This window comes from Anticarsia gemmatalis, chromosome 20 (genome assembly GCF_050436995.1).
Source record: "Anticarsia gemmatalis isolate Benzon Research Colony breed Stoneville strain chromosome 20, ilAntGemm2 primary, whole genome shotgun sequence".
NCBI classification, from domain to species: Eukaryota; Metazoa; Arthropoda; class Insecta; order Lepidoptera; family Erebidae; genus Anticarsia; species Anticarsia gemmatalis.
This window is the reverse complement of record NC_134764.1, coordinates 5,239,633-5,265,505: the sequence shown is the minus strand read 5'-3', so window position 1 is coordinate 5,265,505 and position 25,873 is coordinate 5,239,633. Positions and strand designations below refer to the sequence as shown.

Sequence of the window (25,873 nt, the reverse complement as noted above, 5' to 3'; positions counted from 1 at the left end):
TTATTACTTGCTGTAGTTACAAGTGAATCGGATGTAAGAGAATTTTATTAAAGAACCATCTTTACGTACTTGCTAAATTACAAACATATATAGACATAATCACACTTTTTTTCTTAAAGGGATAGACTTCTCTAGTATTCTCTATACTACTTGGATACGATCTTTACAAAATTCCCTTACTTCATTTACGTCTACAATAATCCACATATTATCTTATTATTAGGTAAATTCCTATATTATATTTAAATATGTACTTTCATAGTATGTTGATAGATAAGTATAACCACTTTTCTTAATTGTCTTTATCATACAAAATTAACTATTTTAAATGACTAAAAGAGAAATTTTAAAAGACAAGATATTACCGCCATTTCGCACTATCCGTTTAAAGCAGATCGTTTAAGCTCCTAAAGAACGTTGAAGTTAAGACGCTAATTTCATTGGATTCTCTTAATAGTTACTGCCTTTCAAGTTATAGGAACCACAGATAATCGCTTTTAGCTGCCATTCAGTCAGCATTTTTATACAAATTAGTCTAGAATCGGATTAAACTTAATTTTGTGATAGTTTTATGAAATTTCATAAAAATGTAATAGTAATCTCATGTTATCTGAGGAACGCCCAAGATACATTGTAAAACTTTTACTACTATCGTGAAAATCGTCTGTACACATAAAATATACATTAAAGCACCTGCAAATAAAATTCAAATTTTTATTAGCGCCTATAAATTTCCTCATAGCAATAACTCGCACGTACGCAACAATTTCCTTTAAAAATAATCATATTTCTTAGCATAACACGACATTTTTGAGTCTCTTATATCATAATAATAACGGCAACAACCGAAAGTCTTTGTCTTTATATCCCTCGTAAAAATATTTTACACATTCCCTTTCAGAAAGAAATTCTTTCGTCACTAAAATTATATAAGGCGTTTTACATACAAGAAAGGCCATATTACGGCTGTGTTAAAATAAAGACGGGCTTTTGTACTCGCCGACAAATTACGGGAGAGAAAAATTGTTGGGGAAATTGTTTTGTGTACACAGCTTTATATAGCGGGACTTATAATCGTGTCTGTAGAATAAATAAGAAATGTGAACATCTACATACTAACGACCCACAACTATTATTCATATTGTGCGTGTGTTTTTTTCTTTTTTGGACGTAGACGCTGGCTGAATTTCAACCGCTTTAGTTTATTCTTTTTTTTTGTGAAGCGCTTCCGACGTCCGTCGCTTTGTAGAGTCGCTTTTTCTGTAGGACTAACAGGCTTAGGCACTAGGGATGGGCACACTACAGGAAATATTACAAACTGTGTTTATTTCAAGCGGGAACGTAACTGTCTCTGTGATAACAGGTTCTATCAATTCCTCGTCGAACGAATTCCTAGTAGAAATAGAGTTCTCAGTAGTAAGCCGATATGTTTGTTCCGTATTAAATGAGACTTTCTGGAACAGGAGCAAAACGTAGAAACAATACAATTTTGCGGAAAATAGTTTAAAAGATTTAAATCCTTGAATTTCAAAGTTTTCAGTAGTAATAAAAATGCAAGTTGTACTGCTCTGAAAACTCTGGCCTTTCAACTGCACTTAAAGTGAAAGCTGAAAGCTTTTAGCAACAAAAAAACGATCGCGTGCACTCTTTAACTTCGAAAGATTGAATTTTTTGTCGATGCATCTTAATTTACGAGCTGAGCATAGACAATTTTACTCCCTTTGCCAGAGACTGATAAATGACTTAATTGCGATATCTAGTTATGAACACTTAATTTTACTGTTATACACTGTCTTAATCTGTAGTATGACGGTAATCAAAGCACAGCAAAGGTTATATTATTGCATTATCAGAAAAAGCGCTCTACTCTTACTAGACGGCCTTATTAAAAAATCAATTTATCTAGCTAAAGCATAGTTTATACGGTTTTATAAACCAGTTAAGTTCAGTGAAAAATTGCGCTTTTGTATACAAGTCTTTTCGTTTGTTTTTTTCATTGATAAACTAAAAGTCTTTTAGAGCCAGTCCTTTCCACAAACATTATATAGAAACGATACCATAGAAACGTAATAATGCTACTGTAATAAGTCAATCATGAATCAGTGCTAAGATATGCAATTGCCGGTGTTATAGGTACTATTTTACCCTTATCACAACGACTTAAACCTCAATATCATAATGAAGTCTATAAATCACTAACTATTGTTGTAAAGCCGTTCTGTATGTCATAAATCTAAGCATTGAATATACGGGATTGGACAACGTTACCACGTTACTATGAATATACCGTACAAATAGTCTCATACGTCATTGCAGTACAGTCGCGGGCAAATATATGTACATAGAATTATATTTTATGTTCATAGTACGAAAATAGACATCAATGTAATAGTAGATACACTTACCCTCTTATTCATAAAAATATATGAAGTTATGAAAGGCTTATAAAGTGTTTTGTTTCTTTCACTCCTTAGCTAAATGAAAAAGAGAAAACATATTATAGTAGCTTTTTAACGAAAATAGGTTTATAGTGTGTTTATGAATAAGAGGGTAAATCTTTATCTATCTGTCTATCTTATTTGACTAAGCTTTAGTAATTAATCCCATCTTTATTATCTACGCGCACTAAGTAAGTAATCTTAAAACAAGATTATTGCTGCGTTTCAATATAACCTGGACTTACCTGTCGTTACGACAATGCGCATTCTTACCGTTTCAACGATAAATGATATTAAAAATATGATATTCAATACGTATTTCGCTCGTGCTCGTGCTAGAGCTCGTGGCTTAGTTTACAACAGCCGCGCGGATCGATCTCTGAGGTTAAGCTACGCTTGCCGAGATTGTTCCGTGGATGGGTGACCATCTTATACATATCGAGTTACTCCGTGTTTCGGAAGGCACGTTAAATTGTGGGTCCCGGCTGTCATTTTCGAAGATCTTTGACAGTCGTTAACAGTAGTCAGAAGCTTGAAAGTCTGACAACCAGTCTTACCGAAGGGTATCGTATTAATACCTAAGTAACTGGGTTGTGGAGGTCAGATAGGCAGTCGCTCCATGTAAAACACTGGTATCCAGCTGCATCCGGTGGGACTGGAAGCCGACTCCAACATAATTTGGAAAAAAGGCTAAGCGAATATAATACGTCTTTCTGCTTGTGACTGTACATAACTGTCCCGGGAACACCGGGGTATAGAGCTAGAGCCGGGACGTTGTAATATCAGTTTACAAAATGTTGTATTTGCATTGTAAAAGACGTGTCTGGGTGAAAAGATTGTGCTCCTTTGAGAATAACGCGTTTCTTCGGCGGGATATGTTCATTATTCTTTAAGATCACTCTATTACTGGTTTTATAACTTTGAACGAAGATCTAGAAAAACGAACTCACGGAGAATATTTCTTGGGTAATAGCTCCTAGGTATAGCTTTTGCCTTTTTAGCAGGCTCATTACTAAATCCTGGGCTGCTAATAAGGCTTTCCTAAAAAGTTTGTGCTACTCAGATTTTAATAAAGAATTTTTTTGTTTAGATAACCACGTTTATGTAGCAGGTTAATGTAATACTGCAACCGTTGCTAAAAGGCAATAACTAAATGAAAGAGGGAGGTTGATATAGTATTATGTTTCAAACACAAAGTTAATTTGTGCATACTTACTAGGCTGTTTTATTACAACATAATTAATTAATACCCATACCACGGTTTAAAGAGAACACAATAATAACTATAAACGCAAGCAAAACCTACCGTCCATAGCTTAGTTATACAAACATCGAGTTGTACATAATCTTCAACAAGTTCCAATTCAAATTCTCAAGAATTACGCCGGTAGATTTGTATAATTTTTGTACCGTTTCCCTCGGAAATTAAAGCGGGATAAGCAGGAATTATAGCAGTCATTAATAATGCAAGAAAATGCTCAGTGGCGAGTTTTGTTTCCGACTCTCATTGCATGCATGGCTGACTACCAACTAGTGTTTGTTTCAGATTAACCTGCCAGAATTAAATGCTCACTGAAAAGTGAATTTACCTTTTTTAAAGTAAGAAATGTTTTGAATGAGTAATGGAAGTGATGCAGTGTCAACTTTTGAATAAATATTTAGATTGTGTTACAATTATGGTGCCTTTTCATTCTGTTTTGTGCAGCTTTCTTTAAAAGTTAGTTGACATTATATACTATTGATAAAATTATTTTAATCCCCAGCCCGCACTTGACCAGCGTGGTGGACTCAAGGCTTATCCCCTCCATCATAACGGGAGAAGACCCTAGCCCAGAATAGGGACATAAAAATTAACCCACTACGGGTTATTTTTTTTTATAACCCCTGGTCTTCTGTCATTACCATTTATATCTGTATATGTGTTCATTTTTTTTGCTCGTATTTCGGGACTTGAAAATATCTGTAAAAAGTTATTCGCGTTGAAATATTCGCAATAATCAAATAACATTAAAAATATGTACATACAAAAAGTGAAGTGACATTCCACTTTACAAAATAATATTTTATATCAAAAATAAATTTCATATCAAGTGTCTGTTACGTCATATCATATTACCTCTATAAGCTATATGATCCATTGTTTTTCAGAATGCTTGTTTTACATGAACTTTTTAAATATAAAATTTTAAGTGCTCTTAACCCACTTTAAATACAAACGTTATATTGCAATATTTTAGTCGTGTGGAACATGATCAAGTACTTTTAAATCGATAATATTGAGTTTGTATCGTCCAAATGTCAACTTTGATTGTGTTTGACATTTTGAATTCTACTATAAGAAATGGATGTTTGATGGTGTCCTCAAGTGATTATTCGTAATTACTAGTTGTCAAATGATACAGTTTTGTCTCATGTGTGAGTGTATAAGGCAATATGATAAATACCTACACAACCACAAATAACCAAGTAGATTCTCGCCATGAGTACCCCTTTTAAAATTTTCTTGCGAAATTTCGATACCAACTTTATTTCAAAGCAGGTGATCTGAAATCGCCGCTCCGTCCAAAGTTCTTCAACTTAAAAGCCACTCTGTAATTAATGTAAAATATTCACCAGTTGCGAGGTAACTGCACAAATTATGCCGAGGTTTTCATTCAACGGAATAGAAGAGATTCAGGAATTATCATCGGACCGTCGTGTTATGCTTCGCGTAGTCCGAAACTTTCTCCAAGTTATATGATGTCTTTGTGAGAAGTTCGCGCGCTCTCGTAATTGACAAGAAATGTCTTCATGCACACCGCTGTATTCTATTTTCGGCACGTGAAAATGTATTCAGTGTTTACTTAGAAAACTATGCTAAAAACGCCCACAGCGACGGGGTCGATGTTGCGGGAACGGCGCATTGTAATCCGACGCGTTTTCACGTTGCCGTATGTTTTAAAGATTGTTTCGGAATACGTAGGTAGGTACTGTTGTAGCATTTTTAGTGTAGAGGGATCAAAGAGTGGGAATTTCGTAACTTGTGGAATAGATAGATAATACATATGTAGATTATTCTGCGACAAAGTTTAGTTTCGTAAAAATAATCATGGAGATCACGGGCTCATACAACAAATCTGTGGGCAAAGCGTTATCTGCAATGTCGCAAAACAGATTTACATAACTTTTACAAAAGAAACAATGATGGCACTAAAACGTTTTTATTGGAGACCTTGAATCTCTACAAAAACTACGGAGATTTTATGTGGATTTCTATTGGTAAAACTTAGGTCTAACTTACAAAGCCGGATACTTTTTATCCTGGCCTTTCTTTTGGGATTTGCGCGGCACCGAGGTACCACGGCACTGATAGTAGGCCGAGCGGCGTGCTAAAGCTAGTTCTATGTAAAACGAACTTGACAGAAAGAAATTGGACAATGGACATACCCGAAAACTGTCAGTGCCGGTATTTGGGTGTGAGCTTTTATCGAACTGATTCCCAAAGGCTTAACGGTATCGAAGTGTGTGGAAAAAATATAGAATTTTTTATTTTCACGACTTTGTTAAAGTGTTGCAGATATTTTGGTTTTTCCTTTTTGAGCTCAACTTTAAATTGCACCAGGTGTTTGAAGTTTGAACTGAAAATTGAAGCTTGTGAGATGTTTTCTGCGCTCTATCGGAAAACGTGTTTTTTTAACTCAAACGGTATCCTGCAGTGAAAAAAATATAATAAAACAAGCCTTTTTATGCCTAGATAACAGCGACACTAAATACGATACAGGTAATTCTATGTTCTATTTGGTATAAAAAATATTAAAATAAAATGATGCGGTACGTAATTCACTAAAAAGCGTGGAAACATAATCCCATTAATTCAAAAATAATCATAATAATGCAGTATACAGCACAAAATACATTAGCAGTAATCGGATTCCCACCACAAACCAAATTGCTACAGCATAATCCACAATCCTATGGATATCAGGGGTACCAACATTGAGGTTATGTGATTTTCCCGCCAAAATAATGCGACGGCCACTCTAATGGATACTTTCTATCCGTGACAGACCTCGCCTGAGGCATAACATAAATAAATCCGCCTAAATCAACACTCGCGGCTTCACCGACGGCTATGCGGAAAAATGGCGGCTTGTGTCGCTAAGTCGGTATGTAGATTTTTGGATTTTGGAAACATTTTGGGTTACGACTATAATACTAAAGTGAAAAAAACCATATGTGCATGGCATAATTTTTTCTTTCATCCAGTCTTCTTCTTCTTATCGTATGGTTAGTGTCAAAATTGTTCAAGCCGCCCAGAGGCCTTTGACGTGGCTTAACGACAGCAATCTTAATTGTCAACAACCGGAACCAACTTTTTACGTGCCCTCCGAAGCACGGAGACGCCCAGTTCAAATACCACTATGCGGTCATCCATCTATGGAATGACCGCGCCAAGGTTTGCTTAACCCACAACTGGGCGCCTCAATTTTATCCAGTGTGACTACACTGGATAATATTGAGGCGATTGAGGCGATAGGAAATAGTAAATTAAATTGATTTCAATTAAAGCAAGAGTTGACATCGAATTAGTACGGTGTATTATCTATTTTATCTTGCAGTCAGATTAAGTAAGTTAATTGAGCTTATTAACTTAGTATATATATCAAACTAATTAACTGCTAAGTTATTTATTACGTACTCGTACGTAGAACAACGCTACGTAAAATGTTTCATTAAAAGAAATTGCAGATATTCTCTGTTTGAAGCCAAACGATCTATTTAACCAAGTCCTATTTGCAGCGCGCGACTATCACTTGCTTTTATAAATGATTCCTTCCTTGAAACGATAACGAGGAGCAATCTTACTCCTTTTCTTTGTAAGAATCGCAACATTTTGCTAAATTAATTCACTTTTCTGTAATGAAAAGTAACTGTATAGTATTTAAAACAATATTATCTTTTTTTTCCTGTCCCACTGCTGGGCAAGGGTCTCCGAACGAAGGAGGGGTTAGGCCTTGAGTCCACCACGCTGGCTAATTACGGGTTGGGAACTTTACATGCCTATAAAAAATATATTTATTTAAAAGATGTAAGTTAATTGGTTGATTTAATAAAATAAATTAAGAATATCGTTCAAAAACGATTCTTATATTTTAATACTTTAATCGCAGAAGCAGTGTGTTCGCTATTCAAAAACATGTTTTCACATTATCGTAACCGGGGTTACCAATCCGGAAAAAAACTACTTTTTTCAGAATAAACGGCTCACGCGGTCCATCATAATCCCCACGAGGAAAAAGCAGGTTGTATACACAACACGTTCATACATAATCTGTGTATTGTACGATAGGGTTGCCCCATGGATCACATTGACAGCTCACCGGGGGACACCGTGTCATGTACACGTATCTATACTAATATTATAAAGGAAAAGAGTTTGTTTGTTTGAACGCGCTAATCTCAGGAACTACTGGTGCGAATTGAAAAATTGCTGTTGGATAGCCTATTTATTGAGGAAGGCTATAGGCTATATAACATCACGCTACGGCCATTAGGAGCGGAGTAGCAACGAAAAATGTTACAAAAACGCGGAAAATTATGACCCATTTTTTCTTATGAAACGCAAGCGAAGTTGCGCGGGTCAGCTTGTTTATTATAAAGGCACCGCGATGTTAAAAGGAAAGCAGTGTTTTGGTTCTGAGAACAAAAGATAGGGACTTTAGGGACGAGTTTCAACGTGTTAAGTAATCGCCTTCTTGGTTTATAATTAATGAATTTGAACTAAATTTATCCTGACCTATAGCAACTGTAATAATGGTTTTAGTTAAAATATCTCTTACGTATTTTTAAAATACAATTCCAAATGGAAATTGCCTTTTCTATCTAATTCATAAGTAAGTATCTTGTATAAAAGTGTATCTTAAGGTATAGGAAATACGACATCTTGCCGAAAACTTGCAGACATTTACAAGAAAACTAATATAAATATTGCAACAAAAATCATTTCAGACTCAAGAAAATAGGTGTGTAAAACAATAGACACATTCTCATCAAACCACAACGACGAAAAAAAGTTTAATAAATAGATAATGTACTTATAAATAAAAAAATAAACGAATAGACGACGTTTATTAAAAACAAAAGAAGGTTTTACATACAATATTGTACAAGTAACATCAACGAAAAAAAAACGGATGACTTGCGCTGTCATTTACTGGGCTGGAGTCCATACAAAGTGTCAATATTATTCATGTTTGTGTATAAACAATAGGTCCGTTTGTGCCTACGTATCCCTTATTCATCACTCGTATCAGCATAATGTATTTGGGACATAGTCCTAGTAGGATTTACGGCTGGATATTGTGTGCCTTATCAGGTGTTTGGGAGAGTAGCATGGCAAGGTTCTACACTGTAGTATGTAAATGTTAAGTCTAAGATTTCTGTTAAAGTCCATAAGTATCACTATAGCCATACTCTCTTAACCAACCTATGTCTCGAATATGTCGGTAACATGATGTACACTAAACAGCGCTTCAACTTAAAATATGTAAGAGGAATGGGATATTAATGTTATATTTATTTAGAAAAACAACTCTTTCACTATCTTTAAAGTATTAATTATAGAATTTAAGCTAATAGAGATCAATAAGTAAGAAATGTTATCTTAAACATTGGTACTATTACATTGCTTTAGGATAGAGCGAAGTACAGTTTATCGGTCTTTTCTAATTTGTATTTCAATATTTATCTATAGTAGCCCGGATTTTCATAACGTGCCCGGTATACGGCAATAGGCTCACTCCCTATTACATGGAACTAACAATCTTGGTGTATGATATAAACGTAGGTTTATATCATACACCTCTGCCTACACCTTCTATTATAATAGGTGTGATATTCTGTAGCTATAGTTTATATCTTAACTGCTATGAACTGCACTCAAAACAGCATCTCAATATTTTCACCTCCCACTTGTTTCACAATAGAACTGTTCTAAACTTCAATAACTTATATGAAAGAGCAAGTCGTTTCAGTTTATCTTACTGGGAACATTTCAAGCGTTGAAACGTTGACTCTGCACCGAACGACTGAGTTTAAAGTATAAATCACGATAGGATTTTAAAGAATAAGGTTAGGAAGCAAATAACTAAAGTCCTGATAAAGTTCATAAAAAAATGTATTAGACTTTGCATATTATTGTATCGATTTGTCTTGAGTCTTAATGCGAGTATTTTCTAAAAGCACATTCGATCCCTAAAACAATATGTTCCAGGTTCCAAATATATGATTTGTTCTAGTTGTATAACTATTGTGTCTGTTATAAAAACAGTCAATCTATGCCTTTCGTCCAACTATTTTTGAGTCGGCTTCCAGTCTCACCGGACGCAGCTGACCTCCAGAACTTGTTACCTAGGTTATAACACGATAACCCTCGGTAAGACTGAATGTCAGACTTTCAAGCTTCTGACTACTGGTAACGCATATCATAAGGTCCCTGCTGTCATTTTCAAAGATCTTTGACATTGGGTGCCATCTGTCAAACCCGCGAAGATGAGCGCGGCGCGCGCTCTTTCCCTTGTTGTTTCACGCGCGAAAAAGCGTGTGGGTAAAGGTACCTAATCGCAGTCGTTAAAATTTGGTTGCTTAACGTTTAAAAAAATGGTTTCCACTGCAACCTAAATGAAAGCTTAACTTATTTCTACCTAGTCTTTATTAACATAGTTTAGCGTATGTTTTCATTACATTTCTGCTACGAAAGAGCGTGTCAGCCGCCATTATAACAATGTATCACCTCGTTTGTGTTTAAGTCCTCGTTATATGTGTACAGTACATCTGTCATCACGTGCTAATGGAAAACATGACTAATTTAATTAAAAAACTCATGCTAGTACGAGTCACACTCTATTGGCGGGTTCTGCAAGAAATATTCTTTGATTGTGGAAACTTTTACCGTACTTTAGAGTCGTTTTTCTTCACCTCCCGATATTTTATTTTGGGAGGTGTAGAATGTCTTTAGTTTCGATTTTTTTTTACAATTATGCGAACAACAAGGTAACTAGCCACTACCCGCAACAACTATTTGTAAACAAAAATATTTTTCTTCGTGAAAATCGACTTCACACGCTGGTGGTCTAGTACCACTTTAACTGCTACGCCACGGAAGCCATTTTACTTTATTTGTAAGATTACTTTATAATTGGTTAGTTGTTCAGCTAATCAGTTTAAACATAGTAACTTTTAATTAAGTGTACAATTTTAAAAGAAAGACTTAATAAAAGTATCCATAATGCATTATAGTGCGGAACCCTAGAAAGACGCATTTACATATTAAATCAATTACATACGTTATGTGTATAAAAAATAAAAACATACTGACGTGCGTTTCACAGGTTTTTCACAAAAATATATTTGGCTCAAGTTTTAAATTCTTGAAAAGTTTACATTCATTTTTAATATAAAAATTCATAATTCTGGTATTTCTTATATCAAGTTTGGAAGTAAGTAAGTAATCAAGTAGGCAAGACTCAATACCGTGAACAGCCAAAGTTAAATTGCCAATACAAAAAAAAAAAAACAAAACATGTTTACCAACATCCAAAAAACAAGTCGAAATTCTAAGATGAGTTTTCATTCTTACCAACAGCAAAGTTAAATCCCGCCAAAAACGTTTCAAATTACGTATTCTAAACTCGAATGTTAGTGGAAGCCTGTAATCTGTAAATCCTTCACATTTTCGATGACTCATACCAACATTCTAAACACGAATCAAAGTACACTCGAGTACAGATATTAAAAACGTTATTAAAATGTAATCTCGTGTACTCGTGTTCCATTTGTTACCGGTACAGTCGCGCAAAAAGTGCTTCACTTGAATAATTGATTGGTGCGGCGAGTGAGTGAATTTTTAATTATTTTAACAGTGTGGATTTGGTGGATTAAGGCCGCCTCTGCTTTTATTTATCTACGGCTAGTAAATTTATGTAACGTAGCCTAGATTTTTTATTAAATTTATCTGAGAATATACGCGTACTTTAGCGTGTTTATGTGTTATATTATCCACATGAACTATTTCTATTCATGTAGATTTAATGAAGCTAATTATGAGTTTGTTAACATTCTGACACGATTTAATAGCAGTCATGTTTTTTCACCCAATTATTTACATTGTTTAATTAAAATCCTTATTATATGAATATGTATGTTTTGTAATTAACATGGCTCTTGTGTAAAATCAATTACAACCAGACCCCAAACATCTATGTATCACCCAAATATTTGTTACTTGTGGGAATCGAACCCAGCATCTTCCGACGCACTACTCGTGTCGTGAAGATCACCTTAACCACTGCGCCACGAGGCCGCCAAATTGTTACAAGCACTCCTAAAAAACGATTTAAATCAGCTAAATAGATAACTTTACTAAGTATTAACTCCTACTTACCAATTCGACAAAAATGTCTCTTGTAATTATTAAAGCAATTATCAACGCATGCTGTGTTTACTTCTTAATATTGTACACTATGTTCAAAATCAAACGCTAAATGTATTTATGAATTATTCGGTGAACCAACCAACCAAAATACAAAATAAATAAATAAAGCCAATTACAATTTTCCACACGACAGTACCGCGTGTTTTTTCCAAGGAATCCGTAACTCGGGCGTCATAACACCGTTGTATGCAAACGACCAGGATTTATAGAAGGGTGTCGAGCCCTCAGAGGGGTGTGAAGAGGGGAGGGGGTGGGGGAGGCTCAGACTGTATTACACGAGGATTAGTCCGTTATTACCTTGGCTAAATTAAATGTACATATTTTTTTTCGAGTATTTTTTTGATGGTGAAATTGTTCTTGTATTTTTTTAAGGTAAGTGTAATTCCTATTTGTTTTAAAGCGTTAGATGTTGTTACTAATATTAGTTATGTGAACAATCTGACTCGGGTGGTTCGCAATTCAACCTGTGCGGAAACGTCAAGTAAAGGTAGAATTAAGTCCAAAAATCTGTGTTTTTATTATTAATTAGACTGTAATTGTTGTCATCAATGACTAGGTCTTTCGGATGTTAGCCAGCTTTTATGGGTTTCCTTGACACATACATAGGTAGTTAGTTAATAGTGTCTTACAAACCATCCTTGAAGTTGTCTGTTAGATGACCGCTTAGTTACATTTACTCTTTGAGCAAACCGCCTATGCGCTTCACGGTACTCGTAATATTACAACTAACCCTAACGAAGTTATGTTCGTGACTAGATTGGTTTTTAAATTAACATAATTTTCTATTACTCCAACGAAATAATGATAAACCCCATGGAGCAAATTACCAACAAAAAGTATCATCTCAAAGAAAATTAAGTAAATACTCGAAAAAGGAAACAGAATTATTATTGTAGGTAACCCCAGCGCCATATTGAGGACCACAGATTAAAAATTAATCATTGGGGGTATTTCGCGTAATTGGATCCGAATAAGGGAATGGGAGGGATTAAGGAGGGGGATTTAAAAGGCTCGCGGGGATTCTCAACTTATTTTTGTGTTTCAATTGTGGATGAAATTAAATATTTTCAGACTGAGTGAATTTTGGTAAAAGGGCTCGAAAGTCGAGTTGTTTACTGATTCGAAACTCCGTATAATGGATCAAAGCTTATTTTAAACTTTTTAAACAAGTCGAGTCAATGACCGAGATAAGCAGTCAAAAGTGAAAAACCACGTTAGTTGTCTATCTATTCACATCACTACTCCGTTGGAACTCCAGGCCATAGACCAAATATCACGTAAAGAAGCCATTAAAGTAATTAAACTAGTAACATCATCATAAAAAACTCACCTCCACAAGTTTCCCGGAAATCAGGACAGCAGTCGCCGAGTTTCAAGCACGCGTGGTCGCAGTAACACGGCTTGTCCGTCAAGTCTTCTATTATGGCATTCTGGTGGGCTTTTTGCACCACACAGGAACTGTCACGGCCCGGACAACATAGGTTCGCGTCCCTACAGTAATTGGCCCCGCAATGCCCCGCCAGGCACACTGCACTCGCGAAACACAACCAATAACGAAGCATTTTGACAAGTTACTAAACTTTTTAATCGACTAAAATCACTATTCCCAAAATTTTAATAGTAAGTTGTAGCACTTCCCTAATTTGTCAAATGTATTTTTTTTATTTATTATATGTCATTCCGATTTGGAATTTCTTCGAAACGTCTCCGTTCTGAAACAAAATAACATTTTCGTGTGAATTGCGACTGTGTTAACTTCTTTTTTTCTTTTTTCGGAACTTTTTCTTTTGTTAAACTTTTATTGTAGCCATATTCCTATTTTCTTTTGTCGGTACTGATTAGTCGTTATGCGTGTGATTATGTTATGCCTTTTTGGAAAATATTGTGTAATTTAAATGTAATTTTTGTAGCATTATATTTAAATATAGTAGAAATATAACTGCAGCGATGTGTATCTAATATTTTTAGCTTATTTTTCCTGTTAACTCTATAAAGTATTCTTATTGGTCTGATATTTATTGGCAATAAAATATTAAGTATTCTTATATCATACGTTTAGATAATAGATACAGTTTCTTAGAGTCTATACATACATGCGTGCACTAACAAGGCTAATCATTTAAGATTCCTTATCATTAACTGCGCTAATCACAAAAACATCAAAAGAATTTTAACCTCAATAGCTATCATCAATTTAAAAAACATTATATTCCACCTTCTTATTAAAAACTTTAACTTCAAATAAAGGAAAATAACTATCAACACATTTCTCCCTAACAAAAAGTTGATATCACAATTTGGACTTTTAAGTAAAATACCACAAACAACACTAAAAATACAGTACCATAGACAATAAAAGGTTATAGTACGCGACCGATTTCTGCCTCCTGTGAGGTTTGAACTCACGACCCCTGGTTTACGAGACCAGTGCTCTACCACTGAGCTAAAGAGGCTTGTGATAAGGCGAGCGAAATAGCAGATTATACGACGCGACAACTGACTCACACAGTCTATGTTTATAGAACTGAAATTTATATCTATGCCATTTTGTTACTATTCGCTAGTAGATTATTTTGTTCTTACAAAATCAAGTGCTATAGTTATTATTAGTGTTGAAGAATGCTGAAAATAAATGAAACGCCATCAAAATTTCTGAAAAACTTAAAAGTTTTGTTGATCCTTTTGAAGATTGTAAAACTAATAAAATAATTTATAGATCCTTTTGGAGATAGTGTTAAGCAAATTGATAAACTTCTCCTTTTTAAGTCGGTTTAAATAGTTTCTTTTACAGTTTTACTTTATTTGACTACTAGTATTTTTAAGTGATTCTTGCTTGATCTTTACTTATTATACTTATTATTATTTATTATAAACTTTAATGTAATAATAAACGATTATTTAAATACAATTTCTATATTTATATCTTAAGCATAACTCGTACAAAAAGCACCCATAATTTTCTATTGTATTGTTTTTCAACAATCAAATAGAGGCACAAAACTACCTTTTGCAACGATTTAAAAACACACAAACAGTGTTTAAAAAAGGAATTCCTTAAACTACCGCTACCAACTTTACAACACGAATACCATAGTCCATAAAGTGACATTTTTTTCTTTTTGTTTAAAGGCACAGGCGTACAGGAGCGGGGTTGTTGACCTTACGTTGACCGACTAGTTTAAGCTTTGGTTTAAGATAAGTTTGGTAGAGGGATGCGGTTAAGTTATTTTATGTTGATACAAAGGGATTTAAGTTTTTTAGTTCGTTCTTAGTGTTTGGAGTATTAGGACGTGGATTTACATTAAACTCTTTTCGGTACTTTGATTTACTTTACCGGTAAGAAGACTGTGTAGTTATTTATAATACCTTTTAACAGAGTATTTATTTAGGTTAGTAGTATTTATTTCTTATTAAAAAAACACTGTCATTGTGTTTTTAAGTACAGAAAAATATTTAAAAAAAAATGGGATTACGTGGTTTTTTATGAATATTACCTAACATTTTATTCTTTTCTTCAAAAATATGGGAATGCTTTATAAAAGAAATGAAAAATATTACTATTAGACGTTATTAGAACGTAAACTTAAACAGATAACTAGTTAGGTATGTCATAAATAAACATACTGATAACAGAGTGTAACGGCCCCGTGGTGTTGCGATGTTTTTATTTTATTATCATAAATAGAGCAGTAGGTAGGTAATGTTAATCGTGAACTTGTTGTGGGAGTACTGACCGCCATTACAAACTTCCGATATCGTGTCGAAATTGTATCGAATATTTATTTATTTATTTAAAACTTTATATACAGAGCTGTATAAAGGCGGACTTAATGCCAATAATATTTGACATTTGACACAAAAAATGCAAAGTTTGACGTTTATTTATGACTGGTTGACCCGTGCAACTTCGCTTGCGTCACATAAGAGCGAATGGGTCATAATTTTCAGCGTTTTTGTGACTTTTTGGCTGGTACTCTGCTCCTGTTGCTTGTAGCGTGGTGTTATATAGCCTTAAGCCTTCCTCGGTAAAGGGTCTATTCAACACAAATAGAGATTTTCAAATTCGTATCAGTAGTGCCTGAGATTAGCACGTTCAAACAAACAAACGAACTCTTTAACTTTATAATATTAGTATAGATTAACTAGATTATTTTTAGACAGTGACCACGGTCGATTTATTCGATCGAAACGTCGGGTAAACAAATAAGGTAACCTAACCTTTAATTTTCAATCGCGCTTAAGACCCGATACATTAAACTATCATGTTTAATCTGTCCACAAATGAACATGAAATTTTGCAATTTAATATATGAAAATTTTAACCTGACATCTGTGCAAATTGAAAATTCGTATTTCGTAAATAATATGACACTTGAATGACAGTAATATTTCACAGAAATCCCAACAGCACAAAAGCTTTTTAAGTAACGCCATTCTCTACTACTATCGACTTTCGACAACTATTGGGAAATATTTATATGAAAATCTGATCAACGCCTCTAGCGGGCACCGTACCTATGTACTATATTATTTGCAGTATATTTCAAACTAGAGGCCGCCCGCGACTTCTTCCGCGTGGAAACCCTTCCCGTGTGAATCCCGATCCCTCGGGAGCACCAGGATAAAAAGCCTATGTGTTATTCTGGGTCTTCAGCTACCTATATACCAAATTTCATCTTAATCAGTTAAGTATTATTTGCGTGAAAGAGTAACAAACATCCATACATACATACATTCTCACAAACTTTCGCATTTATAATATTTTCTAACACTCGATACATCGACAGTACCGACTGTTATTATTCTGTGACATAACACAGGTAAGCCACAACACAAAAACATCAATTGTAACTCAATTTAAAGTTGAATATGGAATGTTTAAAAAAAAAGAGCAGCCAATGGTATTTCGTTAACGAGTGGGTCAAACAATCGAATAGGACAAACAATCGGAGAATTTGTTAGTCAAATAGCTTACAGATTCCAGTGGCGTTTCAATATTATATGTGTGCTTTAACGAGCGGCACCGGGAACTTTTTGTAGCTTGTTTGAACAGTATTGAGCATGTTTTTATAGGGAAGTGGATGATACTGATTATTACGCAATTTGGTAGATTTCTTTATAGTTGAAAATCTACGTTACGGTGTATTAAGACATATTAATTTAGATATCTTGAATAAAAAATTAGAGTTTATTATATATGTAGTTTTATTTTGATGACTGAGACACTAGTTTTAATTTAGCTATTGTTTGCTCAAAAATATTAGATTTTTTATTGCTCGATATAAACTCCGAGCAGAAAATATAACTGTATCAATATAAAACAAACTTATGAAAAAAGACAAGTTAATTTGACTTTACATTTTATCTACCTATTCTAGGTACTTATGTGCCTATGTTAGGTTTATAAGAAGTTCTGTAATAAAAAAAGGTTTTATGTTATGACCTAAGTCATTATCTCTAAGCCGTATTGTTAATTGCCCTCACTGGCCATTTACAAAAGCTGTTAGTCAAAGATTTGAGTAAAAAAGCAATAAAGTTTGAAGATGCTCTTAACGTTTGTGATTATTGCAGGGTGTTGTTAAAATGCCTACTCAACTATGAGTACTATAGTATGTTGAAAATAAGTATTATTACCTATATTATTACCTATATATACCTATAATTAGTAGCCTTGAATGTGATGTAACTGCTAATGTGGTCTGGGTGGTTCCGGATTCGATTGCCGGATTCGATTCGATTGTAACAAAATATTTTCCCAGGTTATTCCCAGGTCTTTTCTAATTTATAAGATTATTCTCAATAGTAGTCCGAAGTTTGGTACCGTGCCCGAAATATGCCAATAGGTTCGCTACCTATTATATTGAATAAACATTGTTGGTGGCGTATTTCATACAGTTCTGCTTACGCCTTTAGGTATAAAAGGCATAATTTAAGGCATGTATGTATAAATACTTATAAGTTTCTACTTCCTAACTGTCTAAACGTATAATTACTAGCCGTGAAAGTTACACGAGTCTTAACAAAGCTTACAAAATTTACTTCGCAGTACCGTGATTCAACATCATATTAAAATCTCTCCGAAAAGTGTTGAGTAATTTTTCCCGCGTTCGACCTTTAGAAAAAACTCTGTGAAATTTAATTAAATACCCAAACGTTTGGGAAAACTTAATAATGAAAATACTTAGACGCCTTACCGCCAAGTTTACATACATGTACTGTTTTTGAACGATAACAAATAAGTTATAAGGAAGAAGTTTATTCCGTTATGTTGGTACGACTACTTACGTATACGTGCACGTGCACGTGTGTGTCTTTTATACGTGTGTATCTCCTGAATTATTAATCAAAACAAGAGTTTGGCTTCGTGTGGTACAAGTTGGGAGAGAGATTTGTGAGGGCTTAAAGATTGTGTTTATCAAATTTCGATGACGAGCTCGTAAGTTACCTCGAGGTAACGTGATGAATAAATTAGTTGGAAACTTACTTGTTTGTTGTAGGTACAAACACCTTTGAACTTAAGGTAGTATGTACATATTTTTCTCTACTTATGTATCCACTACTTTATTTTAGGTAGGTTTTGTTTGGAAGAAATAGCTACCGGTGTCATCTTTCGTAAATTAGGGTTTAAACTAGAGTTATTCTCTCTACATATTTTAAAATCGAGTCACCTCGCTGGATCTTTTCGCCTGTCTGTTCGTTAACTCAAAATCGGATTTTCATGCGGTTTTCACCAACAGATAAAGTTAGGTTACGTGTATTATTTGTGAAGATATTGTGTAAAATAATCCGGAGGTAACCGGGGCGGGTGGTAAATATTTTTCTAAGTGTTATAATAATAGCAAAAAAATGGATTCAAGTTAGAAGATAATACTAATAATGTAAATTAAACCTTTTATTGTTATAAGCAAACCACGTTTTCTCGCAAAAATCGCTACTTTTTCATAACTTAAGACTAACTTAGCCCCGGCAAGGTAAAATCTCAGCTGAAACTTAAAACATAACGCGTGAAAGTTAAGACAGCGAGTTATAATGTGATCTCAGATACGCATCACACTTCATTAAACAGTGACTAAGTTAAAAACCGCTTATATCGTGTTAGACGAGTCATTTGCTTTGATATATTACTTTGTTGTTTTAATGTATCCTCTTTGTTAAGATATAAGTGTTACATACGTACATAAATTTACACCTTTCCATACGGGTTGGAAAAGACCTAAAAACGCCATAAAGCACGATCCTTAAAACCTTCCCTTGCTTCATTCACATATATACAGGACGGACGGTTACTTAGTACTACGCATCTCACCACACAACAATGTCGATATGATCTGTGTATGTACTTTTAGGGAGTTTACTGCCGGCCTTACAAAGAATATTCAATTATTGTAATTTTCACCACTAACAATATTAGTCACATGTTAATTCAATTAGAAGCGAACCAATGGCCATTTACCTGGCACGTTACCAAACTCCGGGCAAACTATTGCGAAATATTCTATTGTATATGAGAACTGTCCAAAAACACTTTGCATGACCGGGGAATTGATCCCGGAACCTCGTCATCAGCAATCTGATTCAATACCAACCACACCACAGAGCCCGTTAAATAAAAACTTAATCAAAAATATTTGTTTCTAAATCAGAAGCAATTCATCTCAACTTCCCGATCACAAGTTTAAATTCAAATCGATTCATCCTAATCGATCCCATTCATTCTAATCGACTAACCAAATTAATCGACTATTCTAATCCCAACTCTTATGAACAGAGACAAATGGCGGGACTTTGATACCATAGACATGGAGCATGTCAATTCGGAATTAGAATTAATTTAACTGTGAAATGAGAATAATATTAATTTGCATGGGGAAGTAATGGGGGCTTGTAAAGTGGTGTTTATTATTCCTTAGGGAGACTGAAGTACAGATTGGTGAGAATAGGACTATGGTTTAGATGGAAATGTATAATGTGTGAGTATATGGTGATAGTGGCCCCTAATAATCTATGCTACTAATATTATAAAGCTGAAGAGTTTGTTTGTTTGAACGGGCTAATCTCGGGAACTACTGATCCGATTATAAAAATTCTGTAAGATAGCCCATTTATCGAAGAAGGTTATAGGCTATATCATCACGCTACAACCAATAGGAGCAGAGTACCAGTGAAAAATGTTACAAAAACGGGGAAACATTTCACCCATTCTCTCTTATGTGACGCAAGCGAAGTTGCGCGGGTCAGCTAGTATTATTGTATTTCTTGACACGTCTGTCACAGTCTGTCAGTCATAACGCTTGAGCGAGGCTAAATCAGGTTCAATTCTCATTTAAAACCTTCTTTAAGACAGGACCTTCTACGAAACGAATCTTTTATCCCCATCGGACACCTTTTTGGTTGAAACCTAAACCACCCGTGGATATTAATAAATTCTTAAGGCATGAATCACGGTGACTACAAAAACGTATTAACCACTTAACTATTCAATCTAATCGGATGTTTAATAACTTCTATTTATCTATACTGGAACTTCTTTTGTGCAAGTTTCAAAATAAGGATGTTCCCATAACCGCTCTAAATTTCACTTTCTTAACTTTATAGCAAACTAGCTTTCACCCGTGACTTCGTCCGCTACCTGAATTTTCCCATAGAAATGCGTCATTTTCCCGGGGTAAAAGAAGCCTATGTCCTTTCTTCGGTATCAAAATATCTCCATACCAAATTTCATGCAAATTGGTTCAGTAGAGGTGTGATTGAGTAACAGACATAGACAGGGTTACTTTCGCATAAATAATATTAGTATGGATTAAAGTATGGATATAAGTTTGGATTTCGGTAAACTAGCAAAAACATTGGCTTCAATAAAGAAGCATAAATCACACAACAACCTCACACAATTACGAGACCACATCACCGTCCACAAAAGGGCGCGCGTGCCAAGTCCCTCGTCTACCATATGTTATGAAGATTATGTTTCAAGGCAGCTTGGACCCGAGGGGACGAGGCTACGGCATTATCTTCCTGACCGCAGCGACCACGTAGTTATATTCACGCCATAGAAGATGTAATCTTATAGCTTTAACTCAATATATTATGGTGTATTGATTGCCTATTAGGTGGTGTAGGCCTTTATTAAAAGACATATTGGTTAGGTCTTTAGCAATCTTTGATTGAATATGAAATTTCGAAAACTACACATGACTAACTACACATCTCTCATTTTATCAGATGTAATACAAGTACCCTTTTCTGAATTTCACATTGCATCTATACTATAATATTATAAAGCTGAAGAGTTTGTTTGTTTGTTTGAACGCGCTAATCTCATGAACTACTGGTCCGATATGAAAAATTCTTTCAGTGTTAGATAGCCTATTTATCGAGGAAGGCTATAGGCTATACGCTAGGACCAATAGGAGCAGAGTACCGGTAAAAAATGTTACAAAAACGGGGAAAATATTGACCCATTCTCTCTTATGTGACGCAAGCGAAGTTGCGCGGGTCAGCTAGTATTGGATAAGATTGGTTCAAAAGCAACATTATGAAAGCATAAAGAACAATCTGGCTGTTACATTTTCATGATTAAACTACTCAAATTGTGTAAAATAATAAATGTATACTCTAGTAATGATATACGTAATCGTAAAAAGATAGCGATTTTAGACTTAACTAAAACTGAAAACAGTCTACAACAAATAATGCGTAACTGTAAAAAACTAACTTTTCTGTTAGTACCAGATTGTACAAAAATAATGAACATCATGTTGAAATATGGGCCAATGACATGATAATGGAAAATCTTTAAATACCGTTATTTCTATGCTTTTAATTTGCAATTGTATCCTTTCATTCAATGATGGTATCTTCAATATTTAAAGTAATTTCTCTCACTGCAAAAGTTTTCGCACCCCGTATAAGCGCAGTACAGGATGTCAGTGAGTTGTAAACTCGGCCTGCCCACAGTTGACTTACATGTGTATTCAGAACAAGGAAGTAAGCAACGCCTCCGTCTCTGCGGCCTACTTAGATCTACTGACACTGTTTACATGTGTGAGTGTATGTCTTTACATGAAATATGTACTTGTGTGCGTTGCGTTGTGCATTTTTATACTTGTGTATGTGTGCGTAGTGTATGCATAGTGTGTTGTGTTGGTGTGCGTGGTTCTAGATCTGTTCAGTGAGCGTGAGTGTGTGTGTGCGTGTGTGTTTGTGTGTGCGTGTGTGTGTCTTTGTAGCAGTTTATCAGAGAAATGATCAGGCTCATCTCTCATTTCACCAATTGTGTGGTATCTTTATGTTTGTATGAATACCCTGAGGGTTTCTTGGTGGCATGGTGTTTTCTCCAACATACAAAAAAAATGTGTCTTTAAACCGCAAAAATTGTACAAAATAAGTGCATTGTCTTGCCTAATAGCATTTAAAATATCCTAAAAACACCTTATATGAGAAGTAAGAACATGTCTTGTACCGGAAGAGATTTCATTAACCATTAAAAATTGACAGTTAGTCTCGGAATAACCATCTTTAATTCCTACAAATACACTCAACGTAGGGCCTGGTACCCACACTAACCATTATAAACTACTATAGCAATATACAAATTAATAATTGCTCATCATATCAAATGATTTTCCCTAATATATTACACTAATTTCCACCAAATTGACAAACACAATACATTTTAACCATCAACAATTATCTAAACAAGTTCCACCGATAATTGAATACATGTAACATTGTATTTTATGGTCATTAAAGGGTCAACGGTGGGTAATTTCCTCGCGTTTCTCCCACCAAGTAATTTGATAGTGAATCATTTGAAAATGAATGAACGCGTTTTGTGGTTTCCGCCGACGTAATATAAGCTTTTGGGTTCAATCTACGCTTGTGTTACGTTTAGATAAACTTTGTAATGTAATTATACTGTTTTGGGTTTATTCGTGTGAAATATTTGAGGGGAATGTTGGAGAGTCGATTTTCTATTGCTGTCGAGGGTCGAAAACAGGTATCTATTGATAAATGTTGTATGAAAAACTGTACAGCTCACGTAGCGTGTATTGTGGGAACAAATATTTCAAGTAGATTTTAAATAATAAACTTAGTTACGAGTGATTTTAAATATTAAACGTAGTTACGAGTGTAAAAGAGCGCGAGGATTTTCCTACTGCTGTCAGCTATCGACAACCGAGCAGCTAATAATACATTTTGTATTAAAAAATCTAATGTCATACTCTCGATAGTACTGACTGTATTCTCTAAAAATCTGTTTGATCTATGAAATATAGGTATATATGGTGACGCAAAGAAAATTGGGACAATTGAAGGAAAAGTTGTGAAAAAGCGGCCGGACCCGAGGGTTCTTTAAACTGTTCTTGAGGGTATGTTAAGTGCCATCCGACACTTATCCAGTGTAGTAGATTACAGCGAAGTCCTTCTTAAACCGAGAGGAAATCCGTGCTAGCAATTAAGTATTAGCTTTGTCAAAAAAATAAAATAATTAAGATTTTTAATCATTTATTATTTTGATAAAGTTACGGCGCGGGTCAGCTAATGATTTTGTGATGATGACAATATTTTAATAATAGGTTCCATAGCCTCGAATATTGACTTAAAATCTACGCTACATATTAGCGGTTACGAAACTTTATAATTAGTATGTCGTAATATTTCAGTTTCAGTTTATTTATGAACAAAGCTCACACTTATACAATACATATTTAGAATCCTTGAAAAACCTTCAAAAGTCAAAGTTACAAATATATACCGCGATACAATATCGGAATTGTAAACTCAAAGTTAACTTGCCAACAATTATCCCTGTAAATTCCCTGAAGCTGTGGGATAATTTATTAATTATAACTTTTAAAAGTAATTTAAGGGCGTGCATATGATTTGTATGTTAATGTACGGTAACCTCACAAATTAAGGAGGAACAGAAGGTTTGAGGATACACACGAGTAAAATACTTAAAACCCTCCAACCTTTTAACCTCTCTTTTCATATTTAGTGATCAATTACGTGACGGTTTCCTCTCCTTATTTTTTCTCTCTTCCTCTCTCTCTCTCTCTCTCTCTCTATCGCTTCTTGTTTCTCTCTCTCTCTATTGGGATGCCTTATAAAATAATGGTAAACTTATACCATTACTGCCAAAAGAGAAAACTTTACCAGGAAGTGTATAGTCTATGCTTCTCCTGCATTTTGCCCTACCTCCAACTTCTTCTCCAAAACTTCACACGCTTCCAAATTCTTAATATGGTGATGAATTACAGTACAAAAATATTAAAAAGTGATTTGGCTTATCAACTAAGGAAGTAAATCTTTGAAAACAATGCTTCTGTTACGATAGTTTCTAACAAAATAAAGTTCAATATTTAAGTCGCTTGTGCCCGGTTTCTGCGTATATTTAGCGGAGGTTTATCTATTAAATAGCGTTTTTTATACGAGTTTAAACGCTGTTGAATAGGTAAACTACCGCTAAATGTACCTACCTCAGAAACCGGGGGTTAGCTGGTCTAAATGATTACTTGGGTAACTAATTATCTTTTTATCAAGCTTTCCTTCTGTTCCCTATTATTTTGTGTCTAAGGTCTAGTAAAGGCGGTACCTACAGAGTTATTTATAGACATATTATGTATTCAATTATGTGAGGTTAAGGTGGAATATTTGGCGTTTAAAACAATGAATGAATCGCAGTTGTGTGTTTAGGTCTGCTTAGCCGTTCAACCTTGTTTTATGAATCTTTATTCAGAAAACGTTTAAATGCCTTTATTTCATTGTTATGAAACTATTTTTAGAAACTTTTAAGTGAAAACATATTATACTGTTTGAGTTAGTAAGTTGTGCAGGTATTTACAATGATTTTTAAACTTGCAGAGATGACTATTTTGTTTACTACCTCTAAAGATTTCTTATGTGGATTTTAAAGATCATTTTAAACCTTTTATAGGAAGCATATTGAACAATATTATTTTATTAATCCGTTGTCTAATACTCGAACATCAGTTTGAGCAAAGCTTTATCCTTACAATATACATACGTCATCATTTTTACAGTAAATTTTAAAAAGTTATTTACTTAGTTTAGTTTTCATTTTTTTTTTGTTTTTCTTTTTTTTTTTAAAAGACAACTCCCGCACTAAGAATTGCTCTTGTGTCGCGGGGACTTTTACAAACATACAAACAACGGACACAAAGCACAACCAGACCCGAAACAATTATTTGTGGATCGCACAAATAATTGTCCCGTGTGGGAATCGAACCCAAGACCTCCCGTTGCAGTGGTATCGGCGTGGCGACCTAAACCACTACGCCACGGAGGCAGTCGTTTAAAAAACAAGAACGTGTAAGCACGTGAAGTATATTTTTTCGTCTGATTATTTTAAACTTACTTCATAAACATATTTTATGAGAAATATTTTTCTAACTTTAAACCAAACTTCGTATATTATGTTCTAGTTTTTCGTAGTCAAATTCCACTCAATAAAATTGGAAGTTAAGCTAAATTCGGTCCAATGTTGTTCTAATAACTTGAATACTGGCCTTAATTGAAATGTTTTCTGTCCAAAAAATCCAATCAAACTTTTAACCGAACTCGGACCCTTGAGCTCAAAAACTTTTACTCTTTGAATCTGTAGTCGATTTTTCTTCAAGCCTTTATAAACAAAACACTCTATAAGAGCCCAAACTGCTGCATTAAACGCTGTCAATAACACGATTATAGCTTCAGAAGGCTTTTTGTAATATTATTGAATGAATAAGTGCTGATTAATTGCGATCTGATTGTGTTAAATGTGATGCATCATTTAAACTTTAAGTATAGGGAATAATAAAATAAACTTGAATCATCTGCAATAGATAGACACCGGCCAATGATGATGGGGAACTAAACTACTTTTTAAACTTATCACTGCTTTTTAATATCTCGAAAGTGTACAATCATTAATACTAAATATTTATGAAATCTAGAAAGG

At 34.5% G+C, this 25,873-nt stretch overlaps 1 protein-coding gene and 1 non-coding gene across 2 annotated transcripts in view; both read right to left on the bottom strand.

The window, feature by feature from the left end:
- The window catches only part of LOC142981773 (somatomedin-B and thrombospondin type-1 domain-containing protein-like), a 63,234-nt gene that overhangs the window by 20,542 nt on the left and 16,819 nt on the right, over positions 1–25,873 (bottom strand). Inside the window, exon 2 of the mRNA XM_076127878.1 lies at positions 13,241–13,622. Within this exon, the coding sequence (XP_075983993.1) occupies positions 13,241–13,472 (232 nt within the window). The 5' untranslated portion in view covers positions 13,473–13,622. The remainder of the gene's footprint in view (positions 1–13,240; positions 13,623–25,873) is intronic.
- On the bottom strand, positions 14,292–14,363 carry TRNAT-CGU (transfer RNA threonine (anticodon CGU)). Its single transcript has one exon. It is a non-coding gene; the product is annotated as a tRNA-Thr (tRNA).